Here is an 11,652-nt window from a genome sequence, read left to right on the forward strand (position 1 = left end):
CTCACTTCTGAGAGCTCTTTCTGCATCCTTGCTTACTAAAGCTCCTTGCTTACTAAAGCTCCATCCCTTTACTCACTCTCCTCTGTCTGCAAGATCCGTTTTTCGATTCCAGGAAATAAGAACCTTACTCTCCTGCTTACTGCTCCTTGCCATCCTCAAGTATTGTAGGCCAGAAGTAGCAGAACAGTAAGAACAGAAATGAATGAAAGCCTCCCACCTATGCTCTCAACGTCAAGAGTCAGTAGTGACCACGGGTGACCCAGAATCCTAAATTCATACTGTGTCCAGGATGTGCTTCAACCCAAAATCATATGTGAGCACCATCTGGTGACCCATATTCATGTAATCCTACAAAGAAATACTATGCCTGCCAGACAGAGTGACCCACTTCCCAGGCCACCATTCTGGAACCTAGGCTTGGCTTCAGGACTTGAGGATGGTTGCATATGTGCAAGTCTCAGAACTTTTAGGGAGTGGCCAGTTGGCTCTATCCATGGGGAACAGTGCCCTGATGGGGAGAAATGGGATGTAAGCCCACACAGCTGCTGGTTCAAGCTCAGGGCACCTGACCAGTCAGTCAGTACCAGATGCAAGAGGACTTCCTATGTGGAAGGCATTTCAAAGGGTAGGGTACCCCTGAAGGGCTACGCCCAGGGCAAGGGCCCTATTTGCTCAGTTCAAAGGATTGCACTAGCCCCAAGTATATAAATTTCGTAGCCACCCAAATTTCAAATGAAATTTGAGGAGTTTTTACAGGACCCCACATATCCACATACTAGCCAATGTGCCCCAAATTGAAAGCTGTGCTGATATTGCATTTTGTACCATAGCACTGCTACCAGGGAGATCCTGTCAAAGAACTTAGGAGCTCTCTGTGGGAAGCGAACCCAGCAACACCACCACCAAAGGCAGCCGCTGTCACGGCCAGCGCAACAAATCGATCAGGAACGTGAGGGTAAGAGGATGGTGAAAAGAAATTAAGAGACAAAGAGATAGGGGCAGGAGGAACACCAAGGAGGATGTCCAATAGTGCCGAGTTTATTCAAGGCAGCAAGGCATTATATAGCTAACAGAAACAATCATAAGAAAGTATCTGTTTTTAGCTGATTACTAAAGAGTTTACAACATGCACAGAAAACCTTTCGAGCTTTCCTATTATCTATTTCCCAAGCACCAATAGCAGACCCTCTAGCGCCAGATGTACTAACTTCAAGGCTACTCAATACATAGTTTGTGTAAGCACAGCACAATCTTACAATGGTGTAGTCTATAGCCCGCGCAAGGACAGCAAGGACCAGCCAAGAATTTCTGACCCCGGCCAAATCGTCTCTATCTGACTAGCAAACGTGTGGGAAGTCATGTAGGCGAGCGCACAACACATAGCACAGACCCTTTCTCAGTGCTACTCGACTTTATCGACCTAAGCCTTTTGTTTGGCTATTCAGCCTTTAGAGGAGGCACAAGTCAGGGCCTGGTTTGGTCCTCGTCTCAAGCCTTACCGGGGCCTCCCACAAGCCGCCATTTGCTGAAGCCTACTACGGGCCATCGGGTCTCACACAATCCTCATAACAGCCCTATAAAGTAGGTTTCATCTCGTTTTACAAGTAAGGAACTGAGGTTCCAAGAGCCTACAGCTACTATCTGTGGTCACAACTGCTGTGGTCACAGCAGAGCTTCGATTTCATGCCACGACTGTATGATTCCCAAGAACCGGCCCTTCTCACCTACGGCAGCACGTTGATGTCATTTGGGAACGTTGGTGAGGTCTGGAGTCCACGGCCAAGAAAGAAATCTTGAGACGTCTTTAGTGCAAACAGGTGATTTTATGAAAGCACAGGACAGGACCCGTGGGCAGAAGGAGCTGCTGAGCTGGGGTTGTGAGGAATGGTTGATCATATACTTGGGAGTTGGGGGAGGCAAGGAAAAGGGGAGGTGTCCAAAAGGACTTTGATATGCTATAGAAGAATCTTGGGATGCTAGAGGCCTTGCTACTGTCAGGCTAGGGTTGTTCTTCCTTCTAGTAAGTCATCAACCTTAAGACAGTTGGGAATTCCTGGATTAATGTCATACTCTGCCCATTGTCAATGGGCTGCAGATCAAGAAGAAACTTAATTTTGTTTACTTTCCTTTCTGTCCTGGTTTCCCACATCACTCAAGGAAGGGAGGGTGATGTTACAGCTCCAGGAAACTGAGTTATGGGTCTCTGGGAGTTAAGCTGTTGACAAGAACGCTATTTCCTTGTAACTCACCCTCAATACTTAAGATAGTTCCACATTAAAAACCCCTAAGCTGAGAAACTCTGGAGAGGGGGGCAACCCTCTGGGGCCCCCTCCCTCTCTGAGAGGTTTATACTCTTTCTCATAAACTTTGCTTTGCTGCCCACCACTCTGTCTGGTCTGCGGCGTGACCAAGAACTATGGGCACTAAAGGCAGCAAATCCTGCAAGACTTCCAGGGTGATGTAAAATCCTTTTAGAGCAGGGGGCCCCTTGTCCCTGCCTGCTTTTCTTCCGACTATCCTTCATTACTAGTACATAAGTGCTTATCACAAAGGCAAAGAATCCAGAATCCTGGCCCTAAACTCTAGTTAGAGTTGAATGTCACCATTTGGAGTCCAGGAGAGCAAACTGAAGGGTTCCAGAAATCAGGAAGCAGCAAATAGGGGGAAGGGCAGGAGCACTCTATTTACATGACAGATCAACCATTCATAAATTGGGTGATCTTGGTCAAGATAAACTTGGCGTCTCCAAGCCTATTTATTACTCTCTTCTGCAAAATGGGCCAATCTACTCTACTATCACCTCTTTTTTTTTTTTTTATTTTTTTTTTTTAAGATTTTATTTATTTATTTGACAGAGAGATCACAAGCAGGCAGAGAGTCAGGCAGAGAGAGAGGGAGAAGCAGGCTCCCCGATGAGCGGAGAGCCCGATGCGGGGCTCAATCCCAGGACCCTGAGATCATGACCTGAGCCGAAGGCAGAGGCTCAATCCACTCAGCCACCAGGCGCCCCTCTACTATCACCTCTTTATAGGAATTATGCAAAACCAAGTACGTGACAGCATCTGGTAGAGTGCCTGCATACTGGTATGGTTTCCTTCCTGCTTCCCCGGAAAAGAACACACTGAGCCCTCTGAAATGTGAAGCAGACTGCACAGAATTTGGCAGGAGTCCGAAAACTTGCTCCTCTTGAATAATTCTATGTTTCATACAATTTTTATAACTTGTGAGAAGGTTCTAGATAATCAACAAGCAGGTAATCTTTGATCAATAAATGTGCCAATGGGACACCTGGGTGACTCAGTTGGTTAAGTGCCTGCTTTTGGCTCAGGTCATGATCCCAGGGTCCTGGGATATAGTCCCGCATTCCACTACCCACCCCCTTCCCCGGCTCAGCAGGGAGCCTGCTTCTCCCGCTGCCTCTCCCCCTGCTTGCGCGCTAGCTCTCTCTCTCTCTCTCTTTCTCTCTGACAAATAAATAATCAGAAAAAAAATCAGAAAAATAAATCAGAAACTTACAATATAGTTGCTTCTACAGAGATGCTTATGACTTCATTACGCCATATATTGTATACTGAAATTAAATAAGGGCTGACTAAATTGTGTATACAAGTCCACATCCCTTACCTAAAACTTTTGGGGCCGATGCATTTTGAAACTTAAAATTTTTCAGATTTTCAAAAGCAATTATGTGTAAGTGTGTGTGTACGTACGTGGGTGATATTGCTTAAACATCCCTAGAGGAGTCGATCTGAAGCAGTGTTCATAAACAAACTCTGACATTTCCTCAAAGAAATGTGTAATGGGCATACAGCATAAATGAAGCATAAAGATAATAAGTAGGCTTGCGCCATTAGTTCAGTCAGGTTTTGCATCTAAAGCAGTTTTGGAGCCACTTTGAAAGAAACCCCTTCAGTTTTCAGAGCAGTTAGGATTTAGGAATAGTAGGTAAAGGCCAAGGACCTGTTACAGGGCTAATGCATGTGACTGAAAGGGTAAGGATGGAGCTACACTGGAGTTGAAGGAGTTGGTGACAGTTTTGTGAATGAGGCAGCATTTGGACTACTATGAGTTAATTTTCTGTCCCAGGTAGGTGGGGGTGTGTCTTGTCACCTTGTTCTGTGGGTCACGGAAGCTGTGTTTTCCTGCGTAAACCACCGGGAGCCCAAAGACCAAAGAGGGTTTTGTGAGTTGCTTTCCTAAGACAGTCTCCACAGTCGAGAGCCTGACCCCTGAGAGTGTCCCAAGTGGAGACTAGAGGAGGAGACGAGGACGGTGTGGGACCACCGAAGGAGAGAAGCTGGCCGCAACCTATCTACAAATGAGACAATACAGCCTTTAATTCCTAGCTAATCCCATCTCTTAATATTTAGAGCCAGACAATGTGGATCCTTTGGCTTTTGGTAAAGATGAAGTCACCCTTACAACACTTGCACATTCCTTAATGCCTTTGGTTTACCCTCTGGACAAATTCCCAACAAGGCTGATTTCTCTGACATCCATTCTTCTCTCCTCTCCCCCCTCCTCATTTTTTATTTTCTCTCTGGCCTGAGATAACCTTTTGTTTCTCCTGAAAGGGATTCTGCATCAGGAAGAATAGGAATCTGCCCCAGCCTTGACCTTGGCCTTGGCTTTGGCCACACTTCGTGCCCTTCTCCTCACCCCCTCCCACCTCTAAAGGTCAGGGCCCCTGCAGATGCAGACATACTTCCTGCCCAGCAACACTGCTCCTTCTAGGTTATTACTGCCAGAAGATGAGAGTGAGAGGTCTAAAGGGAAATGTTGAACCACGGGAGTCTGAGAGGATACCAGAGGCAACACATTTAATGGTTGCCTGATTGGGAGAACAGGAAGGACAGAAGAAATTGGAGAATAAATGAAGAAAGAGCAGGAAAGTGAAAGCCAGATCAGGGTAAGCCCAATCTCCACCATCCCTCACCCCCCCACCGCCCAGCCTTCCATTATGTATGTCCCCAACTCTGGAGTGTGTTACTATCTAGAAGAATGAAGCAGAGCAGCCTCACCCCCTAGGGTGAGGAAATCTCAAAATTAAGTCACACAGCAATTTTCTTGGATTCCCTTCTGCACCCATGCATGTCTCACTACACTATTTCTTTCTTTTTTTAAGATTTTATTTATTTATTTGACAGAGAGACATCACAAGTAGGCGGCAGAGAGGCAGGCAGAGAGAGAGAGGGGAGGAAGCAGGCTCCCTGCTGAGCAGAGAGCCCGATGCGGGACTCGATCCCAGGACCCTGAGATCATGACCTGAGCCGAAGGCAGCAGCTTAACCCACTGAGCCACCCAGGCGCCCTACACTATTTCTTGATGGAAATTAATTCAGAGGAAATGGGCTGAGGGCAGCCACTTCCATCCTCTATTTATTCAACTCATAGTTTTTCTGCTCCACGAATAGATTCAACCCCTTCTCTGCTGAAATTATCCTTTCACCAACGTTCTTCTGCAGAGCAAAAAGGGGGAAGAGGTGATGACTGACAATAAGACTCTCTTGACCCCATTCATTTTGCATCATTGAGCACCTGAAGTGAGCACCAGTCTCACTTCTGGACATAAGTAAACCTTCTGGAAAGAGCTCTCTTTCTCTGTCCTCCCTCAACTCCCTATGACCGACTCTTTAGACTATAGGACCTGCACCTTCTTAACTGGCATAGCATAAATCATCCATGTTGGCTGAATGAATTTCTTTTTTTTTTTTAATTTTTTAAAAGATTTTATTTATTTGACAGAGAGAGATCACAAGTAGGCAGAGAGGCAGGCAGAGAGAGAGGAGGAAGCAGGCTCCCTGCTGAGCAGAGAGCCCGAAACGGGACTCAATCCCAGGACCCTGAGATCATGACCCCAACTGAAGGCAGCGGTTTAACCCACTGAGCCACTCAGGCACCCGAATTTCTTTATTTTTAAAGATGAATTTATTTATTTGAGAAAGAGCGTGCTTGCAATCAGGGGATGGGGGCAGAGGGAGAGAAGAGAATTCCCACTGAGGACAGAGCTGGGGGGCAGTGCTCAATCCCACTACCCTGAGATCCTAACCCAAGCTGAAATCTAGAGTCTGACACTTAAGTGGCTGAATGAATTTCTAAAGGGATTCAGAGAACGAACAGAGAGCGCCCAAAAAGTAGAGGAAAAGGAAAACAGAGGAAGGGTGTTGGCGGTAAGAGGGGTATGCAAAAGAAAAAAACAAAGAGATGGAAAAAGAAGCAAGACAAAAGGGCAGATAGTAGAAGATGGGAGGAGAGAGAAAAAAGTTGAGAAAAATGAAAGAGCACTGTCCTTGCCCCATCACATGTTCTAGCTCTGTCTGTGCCACTCAGCACCTTCCCAACACAGCCCGACGACTAGTCCTCTCTTTCAAGGGCTGCAAGAAAAAAAACCTGACCCACGTGGTTTACCAGGTGCAGTCACAGCTTGAGTCACTCATTTCCATCCGCAGCTCACAGGTGCGTGTGGAAAGCCCAGGAGGTTCCTGTGATGGTTGCAGCAGGGAAGGACGTGGGTGGAGGATGCGTCAACCTCTTACAGTCCACACCCAAAGACAAAGGGACTGGGAAACAGGCTGATGACCAGAGTCACCACAGAAACTAGAGCAGTTCTTCACTTATCTCCTCCCAGAGCAGGGCAGACGGGAAGACCTAGAGACACTACAGATCGTTAGCCTATTCTTTCACCTCTAGCCCTAGGAGCGAACTGCAAGTTGGGTGAAACCTAGGGGAAAAGAAGCACTGTGTTCTCAGGGGAGAATGATCCAGAGGAGGCCAGCCTCTCTTCCCAGAACCTTTTTATCCAGAACACCAGGGAGGAGGAAACCAGTAGGAGAGAGAAGTGAAAAGGAAGAGAAAGAGGAGAAGGGTGAAGAGGAAGGATGAAGAAGATAAGTCGTTTCATTGTCCAGACGTTATCTGGAACTTCGAGTCATTACAGGATATAATAATATACTTTTCAAAAATGACAGTGAGGTAATTGCAGTGAGGAGGGACCTGGCCTGGTTTGGACAGCCTGCAGAGCGTCAAATCGAAAGGACGGGAACTTCTGTGGCATTTGCCCCCCTTGAGCTCACAGGCAACTGGAGGACTGTTACAGACAGCCTTGACTGTATCCAGATCCTCGTGGATGAACGTGTACTGGCTTATGCACGTGCGGTTGTGTTCTTTCAGCTTGTGTGACATCAGGCTGTTACACTCCCTGGTCATCAAGTCAGACCTAAGATAGTCTTTGTGGCTGGGAAGGAGAGGCTCAGCTCTGAGCATCTTGCTTCCCCGAACTTCGTCTTCCCCAAGGACGGTGTCTTCAGACCAGCCCGGTTGCACCACTCCTTTGTTGCTAACCAGCAAGGTTTCTGTAGTTTGGCTGCCCTCTCCTTGATTGGCCTTGGTCTTGTCCTCGGAGTCACTGGACCACAGCTCGCTCAGGGTCTGATCGCTCTCCTGTAGGACTGCTGCAGCCATCTGCAGCCCCAGCCCCAGGCCAAGTCCCAGGCCCAGCAGGAGCAGCAACATCATAAAGAAGATCTGCACCAGAGTCAGCTTCATTTTTCCTGGAGGGCGGAAGGGATACAGAAGGGCTGACTTGGAGATGCAACTTGGCTCCAGGAGGGGCCCTAGACTCCCTACTAAACACTGACTCCATAATCTTCGGCGTCTCCTCCCTCCTCAGGGTTACCCTCCTGGCAGAGATTCTTTCTTGTCTTTTTCCCCGTTTCTCTGGTCCCTCCCCACAACATTCCTGTTGCTGTGTAATAATGTGTAGGTGACCAGGAGAAGCAGTTCTGAAATTGGTTTGCATATGGGGAATCAGTGGGGAAAGTTGACCTAAAGTGGCTCCTACACAAGTATTAGTTCCAAATAACCCAAGAGACTAGTTGAGAAGACAAGCAATTACAGTGTCATACTTTCCTTAAGAGAATTTTTTTTTTTTTTTTTTTTAAGATTTTATTTATTTGGGGCACTGTGTGGCTCAGTGGGTTAAGCCTCTGCCTTGGCTCAGGTCATGATCCCAATGTTCTGGGATCAAGCACCGCATCGGGCTCTCTGCTTAGCAGGGAGCCTGCTTCCTCCTCTCTCTCTGTCTGTCTCTCTGCCTACTTGTGATCTCTCTGTCAAATAAATAAATAAATTCCATTTATTTATTTATTTGACAGAGAGAGATAGGGAGTACAAGTAGACAAAGCAGCAGGGAGAGGGAGAAGCAGGCTCCCTGCAGAGCAGCGAGCCCGATGCAGGCCTCAATCCCAGGACCCTGGGATCATGGCCTGAGCCGAAGGCAGCAGCTCAACCGACTGAGCCACCCAGGGGGCCCCTTTAAGAGGAATTCTTATAGAAAACCTTATTCTCAGTAAAGGACTAGAATTGCCATAGGAAACTATCTCTCTATTTTTATCCCAAATTAATGTTTGTTCATTCAAGTGTCTATTACTGTCCTCTCTACTCATCCTTCCCCTCAGAAGATAAAAAGAAATAGAAAAAGCACTATGGTCCATTCTTATTCCTAAGCCCTAAGCAGAGGCTACATGATAGGGACAGGTGGGGCTTTGAGGGGGAGGCAATGCCCAATTTCATATCTCGGGACCCTGTTAAAGCTACATGCATGGTGTCAATACCAGAACTCTTTTACTACTAAAGATCTCTTAGCACTTGGGTATTTCCTGCTGATTAGTTTTGTACTCTTAGAGAGGAAATGGCATAAGAATGAAACAAACAAACAAACAAAAAAAGTCCCCCAAACTCCAAAACTGACCTCCTGGGATTCCATTACTAATAAAGACCCCAGTGAGAGCTGAGAGGAAAAAACATGTATCTTTGTCCTGTGAGGTCAGTTTCATCCCTCTATCAAAGACACTTCCTCCCAGAAAAAAAAAAAAAAAAAAGATTTCTGTAAAGAACATCGAGACAATTGATAAACTAGGATATAGTCTGTGGAATAGAAAGGATTATATCAATCTTTGCTATACTGAATTTGAAAATTATACTATGATTATTTAAAAGAGTATCTTTGGAAAAAAAAAAAAAAGTATCTTTGGGGCACCTGGGTGGCTCAGTCGTTGAGCGTCTGCCTTCGGCTCAGGTCATGATCCCAGGGTCCTAGGATCGAGCCCCACATTGGGCTCCCTGTTTGGTGAGAAGCCTGCTTCTCCCTCTTCTACTCCCCCTGCTTGTGTTCCCTCTCTCACTGTCTCTCTCTGTCAATTAGATAAATAAAATCCTTTAAAATATAAAAACTAAAAAAAAAAACACTTTATAAAAGGGTGTATTTGTTCTTTAAAAAAAATGAAGCCTGAAATATTATGGAACAAAGGGGCATACTGTACGCAGCCTACACTCAAATCATTCAAAATATAGATTACATGTATGTGTATACATGAGTTTGCAGAGAAAGAAAGAAAATGATTTTGTTAATGTGGGAGAAAAGTTTTTAAAATTATGTATCTGGATAGAGGATATTCAGGAGTTCTTCGTATTATCATTGTAACTTTCCTTTAAAGTTGAAAAATTTCGATATTTAAAAATGCTTTTTAAAGAAGAACTTCCCGTCTTGTTCCCTGGGGCACTCAACACTACAAGGACTTACCTCCACACCTAAGCAGCTTCAGAGATTTTTGTGCTTTCCTGTTCCCCAAGCACTTCCCTCCCAGGTTTTCCTTCTTTTTGAAAAGTGCCCCGGATGCTGGTCTGTAGAAAAATGGTTGGCTCCTGCCGGTCCCTGTGCTCTTAAACACAGACTTAATTCCCAAGTCCACCCACCATCCATTCCTCCCACCAGCACTGGATAAACACTCACTCAATTCTCTTTGCTCCCACAGACGCTTTGAAGTAAGGCTATTTGGACAGACAAATACCCAAGGCAGGAAATCGCTCTAGCCTGGGAACACTGCAGACAGTTTTGTCTGGTCAGTTGTCTCACTCCCGAGTTCCACCCACTATCCTGAGCTTTATTGAAGCTTGACCTTACCATGAAGCTCAGATCAAGTCACTGTTTAATATTCTCCACATGTACACCCTTCAGCCCTTTCTTGTTCGTTTTCTAGCACGTCAAGATCCTTGGCCTTTATTTGGGTCAACTCTCCAACATGGTTATTTTGTACCTTAAGCTTAGCACTGCCCTCCACTCCCTTCTCCCTGTTTCCAACCCAACCAAGATCCACATTCCCATCAGAACATCCACATTTTGCAACCCTGGTAATTTAGCCCTAGATGAGACCAATCCAAAGCAGCACCATCACTACCAGTCCCTGTAGCCTGGGTGAGAAAAACTGGGAGGTTATTTTTCAATGCTGATCCTAGTCACGTCTTTAGCTAAAAGTGACAGCAGAAGATGTTTTTTAAATCACCCTGGAGATTATTGAGGAGCTATAAAAACCCCTTCTGGACATAAACAAGACTCTTTAGGAGGATGTTTTGCTTTGTCATTCAGGCAGGAGTTTTCAAACAGTGGTCTGGGAGCTGCCTCTGTGATTGGCAGCGTCCACTTGGCTGGCCTTTTGCAGTGCTGATGTTGATAATTTAGGAATATAATAGCAACAACTAAACAATACTGAGCACTTACTTCACACTAGGCGTTTATTACATTTCACCATCTACTTGTGGTGGTGCCCATTCTGCCCATTCAGTCCATTGAGGTCTACCGGTAACATGAAGAGGACATAAAGAATCTTCTCCTGAGTACCCCCTCCCTCCTCATGCTCACTCTCTCTTCCACTCTCTTTTGTCTCTCTTTCAAATAAATAAATAAAGGGCGTCTGGATGGCTCAGGAGGTTAAAGCCTCTGTGTTCAGCTCAGGTCATGGTCCCAGGGTCCTAGGATCCAGCCCTGCATCGGGTTCTCTGCTCAGCGGGGAGCCTGTTCTCCACCTGCCTCCACGCCTGCCTCTCTGCCTACTTGTGATCTCTGTCTGTGATCTCTGTCAAATAAATAAATAAAATCTTAAAAAAAATAAAAAGGGTGGCTCAGATGGTTGGCTGTCTGCTTTCCCTCAGGTAATGATCCTGGAGTCCTGGGATCAAGGGAGACCTGATTGGGCTTCCTCCTCAGCCGGAAGCCTTCTTCTCCCTCTCCCTCTCCCCCCCCCCCACTCATGTGCACTCTCTCACCCTCTCTCTCTCAAATAAATAAAATCTTTAAAAAATAAATAAAATAAAATGTGGACTTAAAAAAGTAATGGACTTCCACTTGTAGTCAGGATGGAGGAACAGTGATTGGATTTTGCCTAAAACTCCTGGAATAATGGGCAAATAATATGAAATAATAGACTTTTAACACATTGGACAAAGGTGATGAAGTCCAGCGATCACTGAGAGAGGGAAAACAAAGGGGATGAGCCTACTCCTCCAATTTACTCCCTGCGGAGAGTTTCTGGGCCAGATGGCACAGAGACCAGGATGTGGGCGGAGCCTCTCAGTCTTCCAGCCGAGGAGATGGAACTGAGAGTCCAAGGAGGACCAGGCAACTTGAGTTCATGCAGCAGACTACCAGGCGGGACAGGACTGCAGAGAAACAAGTCCAGGGACCTTCGGTGGGAAGACACTGCTACACATCTATCAGAATGGTTATAATGAAAAAAAAGAAAGTAGTGATAATACGGAACACTGGCAAGGATGCGAAAAAACTGGATCTCTTGTATATTGCTGATGGGAATATAAATAG

The 11,652-nt window shown here is 45.9% G+C and overlaps 1 protein-coding gene across 2 annotated transcripts; it reads right to left on the minus strand.

Moving 5' to 3' along the window:
• Window positions 1–5,970: 5,970 nt before the first annotated feature.
• RNASE10 (ribonuclease A family member 10 (inactive)) lies at window positions 5,971–10,706 on the minus strand. 2 transcript variants are annotated; one of them, XM_004781452.3, is made up of 2 exons: window positions 9,790–10,706; window positions 5,971–7,549 (listed from the first exon to the last, which is right to left on the minus strand). In XM_004781452.3, the coding sequence occupies exon 2, from the start codon at window positions 7,542–7,544 to the stop codon at window positions 6,897–6,899; it is 648 nt and encodes a 215-aa protein (XP_004781509.1). In that variant the 5' UTR covers window positions 7,545–7,549; window positions 9,790–10,706; the 3' UTR covers window positions 5,971–6,896. The 2 variants fall into 2 exon arrangements, with proteins under 2 accessions (XP_004781509.1, XP_004781508.1); XM_004781451.3 differs by lacking the exon at window positions 9,790–10,706 and adding an exon at window positions 9,580–9,777.
• Window positions 10,707–11,652: the final 946 nt, after the last annotated feature.

This window comes from Mustela putorius, unplaced genomic scaffold, assembly GCF_011764305.1.
Source record: "Mustela putorius furo isolate JIRA1106 unplaced genomic scaffold, ASM1176430v1.1 tig00003896_pilon_pilon_pilon, whole genome shotgun sequence".
Lineage (NCBI taxonomy): Eukaryota > Metazoa > Chordata > Mammalia > Carnivora > Mustelidae > Mustela > Mustela putorius.